The sequence below is a fragment of the Meleagris gallopavo genome, chromosome 8 (genome assembly GCF_905368555.1).
Source record: "Meleagris gallopavo chromosome 8, MGAL_WU_HG_1.1, whole genome shotgun sequence".
NCBI classification, from domain to species: Eukaryota; Metazoa; Chordata; class Aves; order Galliformes; family Phasianidae; genus Meleagris; species Meleagris gallopavo.
Window position 1 is genome coordinate 23557841 of NC_139411.1, and position 22276 is coordinate 23580116.

At 40.5% G+C, this 22276-nt stretch overlaps 2 protein-coding genes across 6 annotated transcripts in view; one reads left to right on the forward strand and one right to left on the reverse strand.

Annotated features, from left to right (window-relative positions):
- Positions 1-10950, reverse strand: part of CFAP43 (cilia and flagella associated protein 43) — a 48786-nt gene extending 37836 nt beyond the window's left edge. For 3 of the 5 annotated variants that reach the window (XM_085230107.1, XM_085230105.1, XM_085230106.1), the window contains exons 1-5: positions 10795-10950; positions 8255-8508; positions 7358-7454; positions 4500-4667; positions 2974-3124 (exon numbers count right to left, since the gene is read on the reverse strand). In XM_085230107.1, the coding sequence (XP_085086233.1) occupies positions 2974-3124; positions 4500-4667; positions 7358-7454; positions 8255-8508; positions 10795-10901 (777 nt within the window). In that variant the 5' untranslated portion in view covers positions 10902-10950. Of the gene's footprint in view, positions 1-2973; positions 3125-4499; positions 4668-7357; positions 7455-8254; positions 8509-9776; positions 10594-10794 lie in introns of those variants that run through there. The other 2 variants (XM_085230108.1, XM_085230109.1) reach the window with 2 other exon arrangements.
- A 1667-nt stretch (positions 10951-12617) lies between these two features.
- LOC100543474 (glutathione S-transferase omega-1-like) lies at positions 12618-20292 on the forward strand. The gene is made up of 6 exons (XM_010714678.4): positions 12618-12771; positions 12849-12957; positions 13884-14106; positions 15541-15633; positions 17630-17736; positions 19805-20292. The coding sequence occupies exons 1-6, from the start codon at positions 12738-12740 to the stop codon at positions 19956-19958; spliced, it is 720 nt and encodes a 239-aa protein (XP_010712980.2). The 5' UTR covers positions 12618-12737; the 3' UTR covers positions 19959-20292.
- Positions 20293-22276: the final 1984 nt, after the last annotated feature.

Consider the following 22276-nt stretch of genomic DNA (forward strand, 5'->3'; position numbering starts at 1 on the left):
ACATGCAGCAGACTTGCTTTTCTCACACAACTGTCACACGCTCGTTAGGAGCATGCTACTGCCTCCAAGCAACCACGGACTATGAGTCGAGAGTAATCCCTCTACTTATTAGTGTAAATAAATGGTTTTCCACTTTTGATGCTTATATCAACAAGAAAAACATTGACCTCAGCTGACTCGGATTTAGTTGTAAAGAAAAATTCTTCTGTTGAATTTGGTGGAAAATGAGAGAGGCTCAGCACACTATGATACTTCCTCACTGCACTAAACTGAAAGCACCTCCTTAACCACAGCCAGGAGGAGCATGCTCTCAGTTAAAAAAGATTAAACACAACAATAGTGAGGACAGTAACTCCAAGGTATGAACAAATGTTGAGATACGCATTTTAGGCCAGAATCAGGTAAGTCTTCCCGGACATTTGTAACAGTATACAAATCATCAGTTACAGTACCCATTCATGTAACTGCAGCAGGGGCCTGTCAATTTATAGAGAGTGAGAAACAGCAGGAAGTAGAGGTGCCATAACTACCATTAAGTCCATTACAGAAACTGTAATCTGAAGATATCTGGATATCTGAAGAACTCAGCAAGAACTCAGTAGTTTCAGTCCCACTAAATGTTACTTTATTAGTTATGTTTCAACATAAGGGCCTTGAAAAAAAATCATATTTTGAGACAATACTTTCTACATCAACTGTATTCAGACCAAATCAAGCAGGAATTGCTTTGCCAAAAGCAACTCTCCATTTTGGGAGTGGGTGCATTAAGCTACAAGACATATGTACACAGTTCCACCCAGTGGGGTTGGGTTACAAGATCTAGTAGCAGCTCAGTACTCCTGCTAGGTTAGAGATGAAGCATGTGTGCAGAGGTGTATATAGAGGGGAGAATCAGCGTTGTACAATATCACCAAATAACATGCCTGTAAAAAAAAAAAAAAAAACAACCATGACTCAGCTAGCATAGGCTGGAGCCAGGTGAAAACATAGAAATTGAATCAGTGTTTCTGAATCTGTCTCCTGGTGCTACTTCTGGAAGAATGCAGCACCCTACAATTTAGTACCCAGGAAAAAATACAGCACAACAAAAAGTACAAGTTCATATTTCTGAAAAATCATTCCAAAATATCTTATGTTCACAACTTTGTTAATATTTCGTAACGAAAAAGTACCCATCTACCTAGGGTGTCTGGACAGTAAATAAATACCAAAATATACCCCCTAATTTGAAAGAAAAGGGAATCTTGGTCAAAAATTAGTAGAATTAGATCAACCTGCTCTTACTTCAAAAATATTTCTATATTTAAGGAGAAGATGATAATATTGAAGCCGGTAAAAAAAAAATTAGATTTTCCTGGAGGCAGTTGGGAATGCAAAGACCCCATAAAGGTACCTAATATGGTTGAAAGAACATTTTCTTCCATGTGAGAAAGCTCACAACATAGATCTGCAAGTTCAAGCAAAAGAACTTGCAAGAAATAGATCATAAACATGGGCACAAATCTTCTACATTTGAAATGCTAGGCAGAAAATTCTCACAGAAAGCTGGAATTATGACTATACTGAGAATGTTCAGTTCTAAGGAAATAGAAGTTCATCAATGACTGTGATACATTCCAAAGCAGAGCTGGAAATAACAGGGATGCAAATGGTGATGGAAACCACAAGAAGGTCTTAATTCTTCACATGATTCTGCTGAAATCTTAGAACTCTATCTGCAGCATTCCACAGAGGAGTATTTGATCTTGATGAATAGAATAGCACGCATACAAGGACAAACAAATCCTTTTAATCCTTACATGCCTAATATATTGTTTCTTTCCCCCTCTCATAGCTCACAATGCAGGCTAAAGAACCAAGCATTTTTTGCAGTTGAGGTGCAGTACACATTATACAAAGCAGTAAGGTAGAATAAAAAGGCAATTATGCTTATGAACATATTTCATCTTTATTTTTCCATGTTCTAAGCGTTTTGAAATATAAGTAGCTCAGATGTAATCAAAATCAGTAGAGGACATCTGTAGTCTGCCTGGAAACCAAGTAGTCACAGTTAAAAAGCTCTGCAAATGCCATGTAAAAGAGGATGAGGTAAGGTAAAATTATTTCCCATTTGCAATTTTTTTCTGTATTCTGCTTTGTAATAAAGGCTTACTGCATAACCTGTGGTGTATTGATCTGATAATATAGAACTCACGTTTGCCCAGCAAAAAGACAATGTAATGCTGCATCATCTAATGTATAGTAGTTCCAGTATCATACATATAACACAAGCCATAAAACAGAAAATGATGTTCTTAATCCTAAAAGGGAATCCCAGATTTGCAAATTAAATGTTTTCACAGTGCCAGTTGTTTCTAGTTAACAGTCAAGTGAAAGTAAATTTCATACAAAAATGGCAACTCTTGAAGCGTTTCATATCTCTAAGGAGGCTAGCAAGTAAATGATCAAATATAAACACAGCAAATGGGCAGATCCAGCACCACCAGTGGAATGGGGATGTGTTTCAAAAGCAGAGGCTGCTGTTTGGCATAAAGCCTACAGTGTTTTCACAGCTTGAGATACTTTCAGAGTCAAGAAGAGAACAAACCCCAAAGGGAAGTAAAGATACTTGAAGGCTTTTATCAGTTTAGCATGGGAATAAGTTTTCAAGGCTTCAACAGCTCTCATTAGCTCAGGAATGGTTAAATGCTGACATGCTGTTAATGCTCCTGGGATAGAGAGCAGTACCTCCACTGCGCAGATGCATTACTACACCAGGACATGTCAGAAATGTCTGTATTTTACTGTACTGTGCAACAGTAGCATGCCTTCTAAATCTGTCAAAATGTATTTCAAAAACATTTCTGAAACAACAAATCTATATCCAGGATTGTACCTGTTTAAACAGACATTTACAAATATTAATTTCTTAACATCTAAATGGTTAAACAGCATAATGACTTGGAGTAATAAATGGATAAAATGAGTAGCTACCATGAATGTTTCTGCTTCATCTCCTACCAGTCCAGCAATGGCTGAAACTGGCATAATAGGGCCATGGTAGGGATCTTCAACACAAGAATATGGGAAAAACAAATTCTTATGATGATTCAGAGAACCTTGCCCATCAGGGAGTTTTACAGGGCTGTAAAAAAAGCAAGATAAATTGTCTGAGGAGAAATATTACAAATAGCGTATGTTGATACAAAACTGGGAAGCACATTTTTTGAGAAGAGACACCAACCTTTACTTCAGCAACAGTAATGGAAAACTGCTTTACAGAATACCTCTATATGAAATATTGTTTCACTAAAAGGTAATGGTAATTCTGCTACAAGACAGGCCCCTAACTGGCAGAACTGGATTGCTACACTAACTCATTGTCTTCTCCTATTGCCTCAGACAAATAACTATCCATCCTTGTTGCTGTTTTCAGTCGGATTAACAATGTTACACACCCAACTTGCACAAGCTATGAGGATTCAACCTAAATGTTTATTTGGAGAAAATTTAGTTATGATAAAAAAAAAGTAATAGCAGTATTTTCCTGTTACATTCTGATAATCAGCATATGAGCAGGAAGTAAGGATTCTGTAGCTTACAAATTATGTTCATTTATGATTTGGTAAAAGTGTTATGTGAAATAACTAATTCTCAGTGGAGGCCTAACCTCTACTCAACGGAATAAAAAGAGTAGAAAAACAAGTATATAGATATTTTCATGTGTACTCTACAGTGACAAAAGGCATTAAAATATTTGCTTTGAGATCTCAAGTTAAAGCCTTGTCTATACTTTTAGTATTTATATACTTTAACCATGTCAGTGGTAACATACTGGTTAGTCATAGTCATAGTTAATGAAATTAAATATGCTGTTGTGAATTGTGAAATAGCTGCCACTGCAACAGTATTTGTGTTATGCTTTGAGGTTTCCATCTTGAACAAGGCATATTACTCCATCTGTTCTAAAATCTTCTTTGAGGCTAATATGAGAATACATCTAGATTTGCTGTACTCAGTGAACTGCATTGACAGAGCCACCCTCTGTAAATTGGCCACACAAGCTGGAAATGACACAAAAAGACGCTGCTTTTTGGTAAAATCTGTGATTACAGCTACAGACTGCTTAACTGTGCTTACTAGAAAGTAACTTGATCCACATTTGGCAGTTCCATAGGACAAAAGCAACACACATTGCCACTCAGTATTCAACATTACCACTTACAGGAATGGGAAAGCAATCTAGGCACTACATTAATGCACTAGGACAGCTCTTAATAGAGACGGCCACCAAAAATGCTGACTAATATAACTGGGACACGAGTACTACAAAATCATATACTTAATTCATCTGATTGATTAGACAGATTCATACTGGTTGTGCTTTAACATTTAGTGATTATAATTGTTAGGCAGACTAAACTGGATTAAGTTCTTTGCAAACAGATACAGGTTGCTAGTCTTAGTCATTAAAATATACTTCCAAATCGTTCTTTTAACTTGAAAGGTGTTTCACTTACTTTTGTATAAGACAATGCTCGTCATGATTTCTTTCAATATGCCAGATAGTAACAGAGCTCTCAGTAACAAAACAGAGCTGTTGCCAGTTCATAGGATTAAAACTTATGGAGGTTGCTTCTACTCCTGGCTGAGACTCACTGCACAGGAGAATATTTTCTTGCCAGTTCCTTCATTAAGGAGAGTAAAAGAAAATCAAATTCACTAAAGAAGTTAAATCATTCAAGATAAATATGTGAATGTGATTGGCTGACATTCAAGATCAAGGTATGCAAACAAATACATCACTGACAAAAAAACAAACACGCTGTCAAATAAGCCAAGTTCTCCTGAGAATTAAAAGGATGTGGTTAATTAGTCGCATATAAAATTAGTATTGCTACAAAGTGATTGAATAGTGAACTAATTATGAAAACAGGCATTTTAGAAACATTACCAAGCATTTCCTTTTGTGAAAAGAGCAGGAGACATCCATTTTCCTCCTACTTGTGTCACTGACTGAATAGACAATAAACACTTCAGCACCCAAGACCTCAGTCTTGCTTTTCTAATCCATAAAGTAATTGTTATAGTGCTGCAGTTGGAAGGTATTGCAATTCTTATAATTAGAAAACTCAGTCAGCCCTTGATTATCTAACTGAATTATTTAGGTTGCATCCTATTTATATTGTGAATGCCACACAGCAGCATTAACTAACCAGAGAAGAAAACAGTGCAGAATTTTGGGATGTTATGTGTTAGCTGGAGCTACCCTGGGAATATTCTTTCCATTGCCTTTTCTTTTGTCTGCTGTAGCCTACTTTATAGTCTCATGCTCTAATTTGCATATTCCTCCATTATCCAGATTAGTTCTCAACTTCACTTGCATTTTTAGGTGCTGTCCAAGAATTGATTAACATAATTTGAAGAAAATCATTAAAATTGTTGCTTATTATCTCAGGCAGCATATCTGACTGTTAATCTAAATAACATTTACAGCTTTTGTATTTGTCATTACTGCTGAGATGAAGAAAACTATAATGCATAATGCTGTAAATGGATTTAGTATAATCCTCTTGTTTTGGTCTGTAAGAAATTCACTCTTAGATACTGATTAGCATGCAAAGACAATGATTAAAATTGATAGCACATGAAAAAAATTAGTAGTTTTCACACATAAGCACTAACTTATAAGTTAACTTATAAGCATAAGTTAACTCTACAGAAAGCTAAAAGCTTCAACTCTGACTGTAACAGAAACAGAAGGGCATACTGACATCTTCAGAGAGAGCTTTCATCTCATATCTAGCAGATAGTGCCAATGTTCTTAGAGCAGATAATTTATGAATACCCAAAAAAGCATAGCACGTGTATCTGAAAAAGAATCTGGCATGGAGCTTCTCCTTCAAACAGAAAAGAAAAAAGATCTAGAGATAAAAATCAGACGCAAAAGGCTGCAGCTGGTTTTGTTATCCATAAGCTTTCCCTGTTTCGAGCCTGAGTTAACTGTCAAAGCATATCTTACACTTCTTATTCTAAACTACGTACTTAAAATACATGACTTGTGTAATCATCATATTGCAATCGCATTAATGATGCTAAACAGTGATTTCTTTCATCTGTGATGAGTGCACAACACAATCTAACTGCAAAAGGTCCTGATCATATAGTAAATTCATACAACTCTGTTGAAGTTGATATAAATTCTAAGTTTAAGATTGCAAAGCCATTCTATTTTGTCACTAAATTCTTTCTGACTGGCACTGAGGATGGTTCTCTTATGACAATTAGATGCTGAGAGTCAAATTTGTACTCATTCAAAAGTGTTGACATTGGTCTTGGAAAATGCCCTATTTTAAACCATTTATAAAACTTCGAAATGTTTCCATTTTGGGGGCAATCTAGAGTAGTCTTTAAGACAGTGGATTTTTGTTTAAGTGCATGCAATGAATACACTGATTCATATATACTATTTCTGTGGGTGACTAGCACGCAGACTCCTCAGGGCAGAGTCTCTCTTGGTTTCTATTATGATATAAACAGCCAACTTTTCAGATGTATACTCTATGAACAGAGCTCACAGCAAACATTATTGTTCATAAGGGATGAGCATCAGTAATAGTAGCTACAACTGTTAACTAACATTCTGAAGTTATAGGAATTTCTGCTTTTTCCTCTAGTTGTTGCGCAAGAAATAAAAAGGTCATCATTGCATTGATATTACACAGAGCATTTCTTGGGTTTAATTGACTTCCTCCTGCTCTACTCTCCCCATTTGTTTTGAAAAAGTGCCCAAACTAAATGGTAGGTGGCAGCTTGCTGGCCATGGAGGCAACTGTTTACAGAACAATTAAAAAAAAAAGTACTTTCTGTATCCCAACCATACCATATTTCTCTACATGACAACAACAAGAATAATGATCTAACCCAGTGATGCATGATGATGTAATCACTGAGCACAACTATAAGACAGAACTAGGTAATTACAAGTAATCAAGAAGAATGCTGAATGGGACAAAAAATAGAAACCAGCTTTAGAATTCTTTTCCAATTTTTAACTGGCAACTTTCTTTCCACAGATAGAAAGGAAGAACAGATAATTAGCTGGTGCTACAGACTTCCGAAGTACTCAAAAATACAACATTTTTAAGAAGCTAGAAGACAGCTATGGCAAGGTAACAGTCATTCTGACTATGAACTACTAGTACCAGGAAAAAACAGCAAACATGGCAGAAGTTTGCAAACAATGATCATCGGGGGGGAAAAAAAAAAAAGAGGCAAAAGTTTCTTTCAAATTTGTTACTTTAATTTATGCTAAGAGAACACACATACAAAAGTGTTATTAAATGCAAATGGTATTGGATAGTTATTTTATTCTTACCATATTGAAAGAACAAAGTCTGGGAATGAAGAGTAACTGGCTAGATATGGACCCAAGAAACTAAATGCAAGTAAGGCATAGTCCAACTGAATGTGACCTAAAACATAAAAATAAAGAACATTATCTCTAATTACTGCAGACTTCACTGTATACTATACGAGTTGAAGTTCTCCTGTCAGTTCTTTAATATCCACTTCACCTCTCCAAAGATATTCTTTATTCTTGTGATTCCTTTGCTTACACAAGATTGTTTTGATTAGACCATGTAAGTACTCAGAAAATGTCACTGATGGGAATTTTTTTTTCCTATTTGTTTCACTAATACATTGAATTGGAAAGTGCTTTTCTTCCCCAGTTAACTGGAAATTCTTTGCAGTTAATTTCATTTACATGAGGCAAGGAAGCATTATGATCCTCACTTAAATGACAAGTAAACTGAACCATGGAGACGGTAAGCAAATTAACTAAGGAGGGCAATGACGCAGAACAGGCAGAAACATACATTGGTCACAGGCTCCAGACTTGCACCACAAGAACCATAACTCACAGCTCAGATGTCTCCATGTCAGACCACCTCAGCAGTCCACCTGGGAGCCTAGCACAATATGATTTCTTTTTGTTATTCAGACAACTCTTTCCTGTAATTAATTCAAATTCATTCAATTTGTTTTCTCCTTATAACAGTTCAATTTTATATTGTCATATTCCTGCCTAGCTTGAGTCTCATGAAAAATAGCACAGTAGAAAATGTCTTACATTACTTCCTGCACTTCTTGTTATTAGAAAGCTTCCTGTCACAGTTTCTCAAGCCTTACAGAAACAAAATACCCTCAGAAACGGGCTGCTTAAAGTTTTGTTTTGATGAAATGGTGACAAGGACAGTTACCACACCACTACCTTTTAACTCTGTCAGTTTATTCAGCTCTGGAAAACTGTAGATATATATGACAGGATTCAGCTTCCGATCTGAAAAGGCCAGCACTCCATGGTTGGGGTTCACTGCAAAGGCTCCCACCTGGCCAGTCTGACACTGCAGTGCTGTTGTCTTCTTTGTTTTAATGTCCAAGAAGAGGATATAATTGCCACAGGAGTAGCAGACAGTTTGATTGTTGATAAAGCCAAAGTTCTTGTTTGAGAATCCCTGAACCCAACTGAAGAGAAAGTAAGTAAGTGTTAGAACTGTTACATACACACATTTCTCAAAAAAACCTGAAAAGGGAACATAAAACAGGGACTGAAGTAAATTACTGAAGAGCAGTCACCTTATGAAACTACACTGTCAGTAAATTCTTAACTATCTGCAGAAGTTTCTACCTTTGAGAAAGTGCATGGATAATAAACACCAGCATCCCCTTATCACAGGAACTTGTATTTAGCTCTAAGTTAATATGTCTGACTGAGCCAAATCTTAGTTTGATAGAAACATAGCAACATTTACCCAGAATACCATCATCTGTACCACACCGCGCTGGTACCATCCCTTCTAATTTCTTTCCACCTTTTATCCTCTGCCAGATAATAGCATTAGGCTGAAAGAGGTCTATGCCTCTTCTGCTAATTACAAGAATAAGTGTAGGCAGAGAGAATAGTAACACACTGCCTTTTTATCTTTGCTAATGAACTGAATACCATGGCAACAAAACACAGACATCAGCTGGTGAGCATTTTTCCAGCCCCTTTTACACAAACACTAGATAAATGACCATGGCACAAGCAGACTTCTATAAACATGACCATGAGATCAGCTCTATGCTTTTCTTTAGCACTAGGTCAGAGCAGAAATAAAGTATTTTCTAGTTCTGTTTACTTCAGTGATAAACTTTGTTGGCTGCTACAACATAGATGGACTATAGTTACTTAAAATTTGCCACTAAGAAGTACTAGTTATTTGAAAATAGAACTTCATTCAAAACTACAAGCTTTATCAAAATTCTGTATTTTTTGAAAACATATAACATAGTATTCCCACATCCAACAACAAAGTGATTTTCAGAACTCTCTTTCAAATTTAATATGCATACTAATAACACTAACTTAGAAAGCATAAAAAAAGGTAAATTTTAGATGTTTCTATTCTGTGGAAACTGTCTTTGCTTCACATGAAAAAGAGCTTAATTTGCTTTAAATTTTACATGTTTTCAATTCAAAATGGCATTTCTCACAAGGCAAAAAACCTAGACCATAGCTCTTCCAAATAAAACCAGTTTGCACAAGGTATTTTCTTGAAATAGGAATGTAGGAACAGCATGTTTCAGCTGATATTATTTTACTCTACAAGCATCAGAACACTTAAGTGTAACAATCAGAAAGATCAGTATGATAGAACAACAATACAGGAGATGTAATGACAAGGGGACTAGCAGGATAAAAAGGTGCTCCAAAGAAAAAGGAAAACTAAAGAAAAAGGAAAAGTGCTCACCTGTCTCTGAAGACCTAGACTCACAGGGAAAACTCCACAAATGAGGGATCTCCTATCAAAGAGCCCACACCAGTGGCAGTCAGCCTTTAAATGAGGTCTAAAAGAGTTGGAGCCAGGCTCTACCCCTTCTGGTCACACAGCTGAATTGCCTTCACCTGTGCTTCTCCCAGGGCTGACCAGGTCCTTTCTCCAGGTGCTCAATCAGTGGTTCAGGCTGGGACTCGACAGTTACCATATATTAAGGTTGAAGTTCTACTAATTATGGTTATCTTATCCTAGCTATAGAATGTGATCAAACAGCTACAATATTTTACCAGATAAAGAAGCTTAAGTATCTCTCCATTATGTGGGGGGGAAATAATAAAAAAAAAACTACAAAAAAAAAAACACAAAACTGCCTAAACATCCTAGATTGCTATGAAAAAATAATCCAAGTTTAAAACACTGAGAGGACTGAAAATAACAGAAACATTAAGAGCTATGGCAGGAAACAATGGTGTGATATAGGAGGTACAGAGCAACCATGGAAAGTTTAGAGGTTGATGTGGTTTGGGTAAAACAGGAAAAGGAAGCAGCCAAGATAGGACTAAAGTGTATGGGCTCACAGTGCCAGGTGCCAGAACAGGAACACAGGAATAGACAAGTCATGCCCCACTTATTATCTCATCGGGCTTTAACTTAAACCTAGTCAGAGTTGCTTACTCTTATACTCCTTTCAGAACCCTTTTGCTATTGGAGGTAAGCAAAACTCAAGGTTAATGCAAATCCACCAAGAGCTCAGTTCCAGCTATTCAATGCTTCTTTCCCACTCTCTTCCTTCTACCCGCCACACTAACGCAGACCTAGAACACAGTAGCACTCTTCCTTTCTCTGCACTCCTGTCCGACAACCATACAGCGCTAATTTAGAGCGGGAGGGATCGGGGTCAGGCGAGAAGACACGACGCGCCCTGTCGAGGCCGACGGGTTCGGCTGTGTGACGCAAGAGGCATGAGCTGTCCCGGCAGGCCGGCCCCCACCTCACTTCCAGCGTGGTCTCCTCGGGCGAGGAGCAGCGGCGGCCCCCCAGGGCCTCGGCGCCAAGCTGCGGGCTGCCCGGGCACCGCTCCTCACCGGCGGCCGCCATCTTGTTACATTGTCTCCTAGAAACAAGAACGGCTGCTGCTATTAGCTGAGACGGCTCCTCGCACCAAGATGAAAGCAGACAGTTGATTGGCTCGCGCACCTGCAGGAACCAACCAACCAACGAGCGCGCGCGCGAGTATGAGTGGGGGACGATTTAAAGGGCCAGCGCGTTTACAGGAAGGTAGTTTGTACGTAGGGGTGTGCAAGTCTGCTCTTTGTGATCTTAGTTACCGTGTAATTAAAAGATCTCTCTGGAGCATGACCAGCTCTTTTCCCTGACCCAAGGGTAATTCTACCTTCGATCTGGGCAATTATCTATTATCTCAATTGCTGACCTGTGGATAATTCTGTCTGCCCTGAGTTTCTTAACTTCGGTAATCGTGGCTGCAGATCTATCTGAGTCAGCCTTGGGGAAAAGGTTCCTTGCCCTGGCCACCGCTGCCCCAGATATGCCATTGCTACTCTTGTTTCAATGGCGTCCTGCCTTTCCCATGGTGAGGTGTACCTGTTTTCCTATGACTTCACTTCTCCTGCATTGCGGTACCTCACCCTGGGTAGCTCTTCTTGGGTTGCTGAGATAGTAATGCTGGAGCTTTGAAGGCTGAGGAGCAAATGTCAGCTGGAAAGAGGAGGAAGGACAGTTATGGCGTTTATCTGCACATTTACAGCTTATAGTGCTGCGGCACAGTAGGAATCTCCAAGTACTTTTAAAGCAGTTAGCACTAGAATCTCATTTTCCCTTTCCTAAGCAGATGTTACAGCTTCTTGCTTTTGCTATTGCTTCTCTGTGCTACGGCAGCATGCACTCCCACAGCACTGAAGCTGCAGCAAAGGCCTGCACCATACTTCCTGTCTCCATAGGAGATCTATGCCATGTTGAACCAAGATAGCACGAGGAAGCTTTCTTCTACCATCCTGCAGTTCTGGCTCCATGGCATCTACCTATTGCAGCAGGCAGCCCTCGCAACAATTGGGTTTCAACCTTCTTTTCTCTGGGTCACAGTTTATCAGACTAAGTAAGTCCTTAACCCCTATAAGAAATTCCAACCTCTTTTTTTTTTTTTTTTAATGACCCAAAATATTACTGAAATCATACCAACGGTAGGTTGTGATCCTTCACACAGTTCTCTTAGGGGTGGGAGAACTTATCTTGTTGATAAAGGGCGTCTGTTTGCCTGGGGCATAGGAGGCTTGTGCAGGAAATTACCACACCCTCCCAGTGTTGCATTACTTATTAGTTATATAACCAAACAACAATGACTCAACAAAAAATCACTTTCTTCTTTTCCAGCAGGTAGCGCTGACAGGTGTGTGGCCGCTTTCCTGGTGGCCATGACAGTTTGCCAGCAAGAAGTATTGCATCAGAAATGCTGCTCTTTGTGACAAGACCAAACTAAAAGTCACCAGCAGGCTCCGCTTTCCCGCTGCGGAACGTGAACTAGTCTCAGGAAATTCCACGTTCTCTGCCAGCCCTGACGGATATGTGACAGATTTGCCCATCAGCAGGATGGCAGGGGCTGTCTCTCCACTCAGCTGGGGTTGCTGCCTATGAAATGCATTTCCACGTGAGGCATAGCTCTGGGGAGCCCCTGGAATGGAGGTGTTTTACTTCGGGGCCCATCGGTCAGCTTAGGTAGCGTGTAAAAGACGTTCAGAGGAAAGCGAACCCTCACACCTCGGCCGAGCTTCTCAGCTCGCTTGGAAGCACGGGCTGCGCGGCCGCGGTTCCCGCCCATCCAAAGGCCGCCCTGGGGCGGGGCCGGCGGCGTCGTTAAGTGCCGCGCGTTGAGGTGCGGCGCACAGGCAGCGCGTTGCGGTGCGGCACTACTGCGGCGGCATGATGGGCGATCACTCTCGCAGCCTGGGCAAGGGTAAGCACCAGCTGGGCGGGCGGCTCGCGCCGAGGCGCGGATCACAGCTGTAACGGTCGGCTCTGTTCTCTCTTCAGGTAGCGCGGCGCCGGGGCCGGTGCCCGAGGGGGTGATCCGGCTGTACAGCATGCGCTTCTGCCCCTTCGCCCAGAGGACGCGCCTCGTTCTCCGTGCCAAGGGCATCAGGTGAGGCTTTTTTCCCCTAATCCCTAGCATGTAGTTACAGCGTTTTACCCTGTTCTGTATGTGTGACTAGAGCCTGACAGTGTTTGCTTTCCGTGTAAGCTGAGGCAGCGATGCTAAGAGGTAGGAATTGTCGGTGTGTATTTATGCTGCCACTTACAATGTGCAGCAGTAAGCAAGTGGTCTTTTTAACAGAAGTGCGATGTTCTTGTGAGATCTCTTTATCTCTCCGAGAAACTTGTTCTAGTGTAATGAGGGGGGTTTTTAATTGCTGCCTGAAGGTGGTGAGTACCTTTTGGTAGACATCTGTTTGCTTTGAATGCTTAGCTGTGTTTAGTAAGTCTTTAGGTTTACGGGGAATTTTCTGGGGTCCTGCTTGAAGGTAACTTAAAACTTTGCTAATGAACATTTCTAGTACTTTTTTTTTTTTTTAATTTGGTATCTCTTTGGCTTTTATCCTGCATATCTTTCTTATGTAAGGCAGTAGGAATCAAAGGTGAGTAGTCTGAACGTTATCATTTGATGTTTGATGTAAAGTTAGATTAAAGTGGATCTGATTTCAGCTATGGCTTACTTGCAATCAAGTTCCTCTTTGAATGTCCGAGTTATCATATGATAAGCATGTGCTGCGTGCCAAGGTTGACCTTAGTTATTAGCCTGACTGGTAGGGCTGCTGCTTACAGGCTGGTTTTGATTTTTATTAGCTTAATAGCCAAGTCACTGTAAGTCAGCACTATTTTTCTCTGTGAAAAGAAATGCTTTCTGGCAGTATTTTTAAATGTCAAATGGTTAATCCCAGAAAAAATTTCAGGGAAGATGAGGGGGAGCAAGAGAATGAAGATTCAACTTCTTAAGTACTATTGAAGTGTTATGATTCAGGCTGCAATGGCAATGAACCTCTTTGAATCTTGTTTCTTTCATTCTTTTAGGCATGAAGTAATTAACATCAATCTGAAGAACAAACCGGACTGGATCTTTGAGAAGAACCCTTCTGGGCTGGTTCCTATTCTGGAGACCAGCAAGGGCCAGCTAATCTATGAGTCCCCAATCACTTGTGAGTATTTGGATGACGCATTTCCAGGGAGGAAGCTGATGCCTTCAGATCCATACGAGCGAGCCTTTCAGAGAATGCTTCTGGAACGCTTCTCAAAGGTACTGTGTGATCATGGTAGAATTGTGCTTCTTAATTTACTAGAGTTTCAAAATCTGCAGCTGTATTGCCAATGCTGCTTTTATCATTTGAGAGGATAGGCCATGTGTGTAGGGTAGCCATTTAAATAACCAGAGAAGTTTGGAGTTTCTTACTGTTAGCTCATAAATCACTGTGCATCTGAATTGCACCCGGAATTAATGTGAAGGCGTGGATTCAGGAAGACAGCTAAGCTGGTTAAGATGTGTATGTCTGAGGCAGGATTTTGAGCATCCTACAATAGAGGAAACATTAATGGGCCAAACGAGCTGAATGCTTGAAATCTAGGCAGTGACAGTTGCTGTATGTTAATGAGTCTCCCTGTAGGAGGGAAACTTCGGAGGGAACCAGCTACTAGATGGTTCGATTAGTCTTTTGCCCTTAGACCCGGGTCGGATGACCGATTTGCACGTCAGGACCGCTACAGACCTCCACCAGAGTTCCCTCTGGCTTCGCCCTGCCCAGGCATAGTTCACTATCTATCGGGTCTTAGCACGATACTAGGAGGTACTAGTGCTGTATAAATGCAGGCTGTGAAGAGTGCCTGACTGAAGGAGCCTGCAATCAAGGTCAGGAGATAGCTGGGCTAGCATAAGGAGGATGGTTTTAGCTTTCCGTATGGGGTGGAGACTGGCATTGTGGCTGACTACAAGTAAGCTTCCTATGCTCTGTATGTAGATAGTACAAGCATGTACTTTGAAGGGTCTATAAAACAAAACAAGTCAGCTTGAGTATGAAGCAGGAGAAGAGGAAGAGTAATGGAAGATGCAAAGAGAAATGTGTATGAAGGAGAAATATAAAAGGCCAAAGGGAGGGAAAATTTGTTTACATCAGGCCTTTCTGAAAAGATGTAATGGGAAAAGGACTACAGGTAGAGCATCTTGCAAGAAACGAGCTGTGAATGTTAGTTGTATGAGTGACAAGATTTTAGAGAAACGTATACAAACTTCGATGAACATGGGTAAGCTTGACCACGGGGCAGCTTTCTGTACTGTGTACTAATTTCTCTGGCAATCATGACATGTGCAGCTCTGTAGAAACCTGCGTATCTTGGGCTGCATATTTTTCTCTTAAAAGTACCCTTAATGTTGATAACTAAAGTGCATTTGGTTTTCAAGAGTGTGTACCCAGTAAAGAAGTATCACTTTGCACTGTACCACTGTACTGGATGTGGGCCAACTGGAAACATGCTCCTCTTTTCACTGTTCTCTTACTGCAAGACTTGAATCCATTACTTGCATTTGATCTTCTTTTAAGCCTTTATCTCTCTTTTCTGAAGTATAAAATAATTTTATTAAAGGATTTTAGCTTTTTCAAAATATCTCAGCATCTTAAGCTCCAAGTGATTTGCTTGCATTATTCTAAGAGGTATTTTGAAAACTTTCTCCTTTTTACAGATAACAGCTGTAATTTCCAAGGCACTCAAAGAAGGAGACGATCTTGCAGCGCTGAAAGCAGAATTAGCTGAAAAGTTTGGCAAACTTGATGAGGTAAGAGGATTTCATGATAGCAAGTAGCCTGGCAGTTATATGATTCTTACCTACAACCCTGATTTTTAGTATGGTTGTTTGTTTTTTTTTGTTTGTTTTTCCCCTCTCATGCATTGGCAATTGGAGCTAGATCTTTTCTCATTCATGTGATAGCTATAGCAATGAACAATCTTTCAATTTTTTTTCCCCTCGGCCTGGGATGATCAACAGCACCACTGAGTATAATCTGTCCTTTGTAGAAATCCAGCCCTGGGCTATGTTCTGCTACAGTGGTGTAATGTGACTTCAGCTGAGCTCCAGGAAGTATCAGGTGGCTTTTTTGTGTTAGGAACTTCACAATCCTTATTTAGTATCAGTAGTGGTTCTTTGACAGCCTGAAGAGCTGCTGGACTTGTCCTTATCACAAATCCATTCATTGCACATTTTTAATGGTCACAGCTAATGCTTGTTTGGCTTGAGCAAGAACTGATGCTTCAGCATGTTTCTTCTGGTGCAAAGTTTGCAAAAACTTTCCAGTACTTTCCTATGCATTCTGTTTCCCTGCTCCCTTAAGCAGCCAAAGTAAAATTGCTTTCAAGTATTTTCATCTGTCTATCAGGCTGATGTTTGAGTAGTGCAGCTGGTACTTCAGTTCTTGGGAGAAACAAAGTGTATTTCAGGACAGAGAAATACAAGTCCATAGAACATTAATAAGGAATTAAGCTTCCTCCTACTTCATTAATTTTGTGAAGTACTTGTTACTCCTTTGGTGTCTCTATTTTAGTGACCCTGATGAATTTTGCAGCTGTAGGTTGACTGAGGATGGCAGGAAGGGGCAGAGCTGAGCTAACATTGCTCAGTCCACTGTAATATATATCGTCTTAGTTCCAGCTGGAATGGATTTTTTTTTTCTTCAGAGTGCCTGATATGATGCTATGTTTTGGTTCTAGGACAAAAACAATGTTGATAACACGCCAGTGTTTATAGGTAGTGCTAAGCAGTGCAGTGTAGAGCAATAATCAAGAAGGCACATGTTTTTAAACATTGTTGCATTGTGTTTGCTGCTACCCGATAGAGGGAGCTATGTTTCTGTCTCTGGAACTGTGCTACTGTCAGGTTGCATTCTGTTAGACACCTGATGATTTAAACAGCATGAGGTGTCTTTGGGGGGACAGCTTTAAAGTTTCTGTTAGATTATGGGGACTGAGGGGCAGGCTGTAAATGCCATAGGAGTTCCATCTTAAAAATGCCAAAGCCCCTAAAAACAGGGACTAGTCTTCTAAAGAGCAAGCTTGGGTCTGGAAAGTCCTCAAAGTGTTAAGCTTGGATCACCATGGCACTTGAAACAACAGAAGCATTAAGTATAAGGAGAATGTATTGCAAATACACTTTTTTTTGTGGTCCTGCTGCTTTATGTGCTGAGCTGTGGAGGTCTCTTTCTGTTGCATGTGAATATTTCCTGTTCCTCCTGTGCCTGAAATCAAATCCAGTTCTAGATACGATGTTAGGAATATTTTCCTGATACCATCTGGACTAAAGTGCCATGGGTAAAGAGTCCCTGCTAAAACTGTCTTCTACATTAGCTGGGTGTTGTGTTTACCTGGCTTTGTTGTTCTAGAAATGTATGTGCATATTTGATTCATCTCAGCCATTGTTGCTTATTTACAGGTCAGAAAGCACTAAATAACAAATTCTGTGAGATAAATTCCTTTTTGTTTCTGCAGAAGCTATAGATTCCTAATAATTAATATTTTGTGTCAGTTTTTGAACCAGCTCTGGAGAAGAAGTGGACTGACAGTGTATGAAGTAGTTAAACTTGATATCACAGTTGCATTGCTTACCAGTTCTGACTCCCCATATATTGCATGCATAAGGGAAATGTGTTGTACATGCATTATTTCCTGTCAGATTGCTTCAGGATGCCCTCATTCCACCTCATAGTGACTTTTAGTTACTGTTGTCTCCTGATGTGGAAATCTTCCTTCTGAGGGTAATTGTTATCTCTTGTCCCTCACAGATTCTCTCTCAGCGCAACACTGTGTTTTATGGTGGGGACTCCAGCTCCCTGATTGACTACATGATCTGGCCCTGGTTTGAACGCCTGGAAGCATTCCAGCTGAAGGAGTGAGTACCTTGTCTGGCTTCTAGCATGTTACTGAAGTGCTGCTGTATGTATTTTTGTGTATTTGAATTGATTCATCAGCAAAGGGCTGCTTTTAAGTTTGGCTGAAGAAACTGTGAGCTTCCTTACAGTTTTGGGGTGGGTTAAACATCCTAAACCAGGGTAGGAGTCTTATGATAAACAGTTTCCTTTCACCAGATCTGTTTTCCTTAAAAAACAAAAACAAACAAACAAACAAAAACACTTTGGCAGATCTGAAAATAGTGGTCAAAATACAGGACTTTATTTCCATTCCCACAAGATAGAAGAAAATGATCTTTATTGGAAGAGATTACAAGCATGGGAGCCAAGGTTTGAATTTGCTAATCAAAAACCTTAGGCTTGAAGTGGAATATCTTCTCTTCAGGAATCCTGAGCTGAGAAAGGAGACTGGCTTTGTTCTGTGAAGAATAAAATGTGTCCTGCCTTGCTATAGGTAGAAGATCAGTCCCTTTTGTAACGGATTTTTTTAATACATAAATATAGGAAACTGGTGTTAGTGGAGAGCTGTTTTATAGCTTGATTAACACGGGGCCAAAGAATCAGCTTGTATGAGGACATGGGTGATAAAATGGAAAAATGAGTGTTGTTTTAATGTGGTAGACAGCTAAATACCATGCAGACATTTTCTTGCTCGGGGATGGGGAAGAAAATTTGAAAAGTGCAAGAATTCATGTACTGAGACAAAGACAGTTTAATAAGAAATTAAAAAAGGAAAGAAAAACAACAGCAAAAGAATGAAAAGAATAAGCAGAGCAAGTGATGCACAAAACAATTGCTTGCCTCCCACCAACAATACCCAGAGCCCCTGAGCAGCAGTGGCCCTCCTGGCCAATTCCCCTGTTTTATTGCTCAGCATACTGTCATATGGTGAGGAATATTCTTTGGCCACTTTGGATCTGGATCAGCTCTCCTGCTTCTGTCCTACCCCCAGTCTCTTTGCTGTCAAAACAGTATGAGAAGCTGAAAGTTCTTAGTATAAGCACTGCTAAGCAACAACTGAAACATAAAAATCTAAATCTGAAGTACAGCACTATACTAGCTAGGAAGAAAACTAATTCTATCCCATCTGGAAGTAGGAGAATGAGTATAGAACAGTTTGCATCTTGGTGACTAAATTGTTCTAGAAGATTGAGGAAGGAATCCTGCAAATGAATTAAAACTATCGTAAGATGGGGACATTGTTGATGGGCTGCTGCTCTGCTTTGTTTTCTGTGTGATCCTTGATTGGGAGGTGGAATGTTACAAGCTATACAGGACCAGAGGCCTAGAGTTACCAAGGTACTTGAATGATCAAGTATCTAGACCACTGTGTGTTAAGATTCTTTCTGAATAAAAGTTGAGAGCTACCTAGGAAAATTGTACATTAACTAAACTTGGGATTTGGAGATTGGAATGCAGAGTACCTCAAGTCAGCGTACCAGGAGAGAACAAAAAGGAAGTTTGCACTGTTAAGCTTTCAGTTTGTCATGTACTACTTAATTGTGTTCAAGTGGATTTGTGGATTTTGTTGACTGAATCTTGTTTCCTCAATAGACTGTCTGCATTTTGAGCTGCTGGGTTGCACACTAATAGAAGCTATACAGCTTATCTCAGTCTTCTAGAGAGAGGAGAGAAGCTTGTGAGTTGTGAAGGGGTGTTTGTTATAGAATTGCCACTAACAGAGTGCTCAAGAGGGAGGCAGACGTGTGCAAGCCTCTGTCCTCAACTCAGAGCAGATTACAGATATGAATAGGGTCTCTTTTGTAGTAGGAATAACACAAGAAGAAACTCACTGATATCTTGCACAATAATTGCTCTTTTTCTTTGTCAGCTTTGCAGAGTGAACAAGCTCTGAAATAACTCTTGCTTTCCAAATGTCAATCTGTCTTCTATGATCTGTTACATATTTGTCACTTGCTCTGAGCTGAATGTTACACTGTGAGAGAAAGCAAAACCAGTAGTAAAACAGAAGTTTTAAAGCTGTTTTCCTTCCTCGATGCCCTCCTGATCTCCTGCTTATGTTATTCAGACTCTTTCTTTTTTCCATAGTGTTTTGACTCATACTCCAAAACTCCAACACTGGATGGAGGCCATGAAGAAGGACCCAGCTGTCAAAGATACGATCACTGACCCACAAACACTCAGAGTTTTTCTCCAGCTCTATTTCAAGAACAGTCCAGAGGCGTGTGATTATGGGCTTTGAGATGTCAGTGGGCACATGCCTCTCTCAGTGCCTCTCTTCAGTGTGAGCTTTGAGGATCTAGTGTAATTTGATGTGGGGTCTTTTCTGGTTGCATTACTTAATTTTTGGGTGAATCTATGCTGGAAAGAGTGAAACCTCTTTCCTGTTACAAGGAGGAGGTAGAAAGCCATTTCTGACTGTGCATTTTGTGTGAAGGAAAACAGTGGCTTTACTCAGCGGTGACCTGTCATCTGTAGCCTATTTGCAGGTATTTTTTTCGAGTGGTCCTTGAGCTGACTCTCTTACTTGGACAAAAGTTGTAATGCTTGAAAATAAAAGCAAATATTTTCTTCAAGTGCAGTTATTTCTTCCCCTTTATAAGCATTTCTCTGTCACTGGTCTGGTTATGCAGAGGGAAGTGAGGCACTGTCAAAAAAAACAAACAGGAGTTAAACTGTGGTGCAACTGGAAAAGTATGACCTAAGTGGTATCATGGAAAAATGGTGGAATGAATCTTACGACTGGAGTGCTGTGATTGATGGCTACAGGCTCTTCAGAAGGGATAGACGGGGGAGGGGGAGTTGCCTTCTATGTTAGTGAGTGGATGGATTGTGAAGAGCTGTTTGAGAAACAACCATAACCTGGTTGAGAGCTTATGGGTTAAAGTTAAGGATTGGTCTAGTAAAGGACATTTGGTGGTTGGGGTCTACTACAAGCCACCTGATCAGGGGTAGCCTATTGATGAGGCCTTCTTGCTTCAACTACAAGAAGTATTGTACTCTCAGACTCTTGTCCTAATGGGGGATTTCAACCAGCTGGATATCTGCTGGCACGGTGGGTGGCAAACAATCCAGGAGACTTCTGGAGTCTGAGGATAACAACTTCCTGGTCCAAGTATTAGATGGACCAACCTGATGTGAACCCTCACTAGACCTGGAGCTCACCAATACTGCAGAGGAGAGCATTAGAGAAGTTAAAATTAGAGACAGCATGGGCTGTAGTGATCATACCTTGGTGGAGTTTGTGACCTTGAGGAATGCTGACCTGACAATAAGCAGAGTCAGGACTCTGAACTTCAGGAGAGCAAACTTACAGCTGCTCAAGGAAGTGCTGGATGGGATTCCCTGTGAAACTGTTAAGGGTATAGGAACAGACCTGGCAGCTCTTTAAGGACACCCTTCTGTGGGCACAGGAGCTCTCCATCCCCCAGCAGAAGAAATGGAGCAGGCAAGGCGGGTGACCTGCATGGCTGAGCAAGGACCTGCAGTTTAAACTGAGGGGAAACAGAAACATACAGGAATTGGAAGCAAGGTTGTCTAGCCTGGGAAGAATACGGGGACACTGTTCAAATGTGTAGAGATAAGGTCAGAAAAGCCAAGGCACAGATGGAGCTGAATTTGGCTATGAAAAATAACAAGAAGGGGTTCTTCTGGTACACAGGCAGGAGGAGATAGATCAAGGAGAGTGTTCCCCTCTCTGATAAATGAGAATGGAGAACTAGCTTTCTCAGAAATGAAAAAAGCTGAATTACTCAGTAAGTGCTTTGTCTTTATCTTTACTGGTGGTCAGACTCCCCATGTCGGCCAGGACCCTGAACCTCTAGTTGAGGGGGTGGAGGAGCAAATTCCGTCCCACTGTGATGGTAGAACAAGTCCAAGACCTCCTCATGAAACTGAATGTATACAAGTCTATGGGGCCAGATGACATGCTGGGTTCTGAGAGATATGGCTGACATGGTTGCAGAGCCACTTTCCATCATGTTTGGAAAATCATGGCTGTCAGGTGAAATTCCCAGTGGCTGGAAAAAGGAACATTAGTCCCATTTTTAAGAAAGAGAGAAAGGATGACCTGGGGAACTACAGGCCAATGGGCCTCATCTCTGTGCCTGGGAAGATCATGGAGCAGATCCTCACTGTTACCATGTTAAAGCATGTATGAGATGAAGAAGAGATCTGAGACAGCCAGCATGGCTTCACTAAGGGCAGATCTTGCCTGACCAATCTGGTGGCTTTCTATGATGCAGTGATGGCATCGATGGACCAGGGAAGGATGACAGATGTCATTTTCCTGGACTTCTGCAAAGCCTTTGATATACTCCCTCACCACATCCTTCTCTCTTAATTGGAGAAGATGGACTGTTCCATGGATTAAGAACTGGCTGGTTGCAGCCAAAGGGTTGTGATGAATGGCTCTGTGTCTGGGTGAAGGCTGGTCACAATTGGTGTCCCTGAGGTGTTGGTCTTGGGACTGGTGCTCTTCAGCATCTTCATCAATGACATAATGATGACATAGACAATGACATAGATGGCATCAAGTGCACCCTCAGCAAGTTTGCAGAT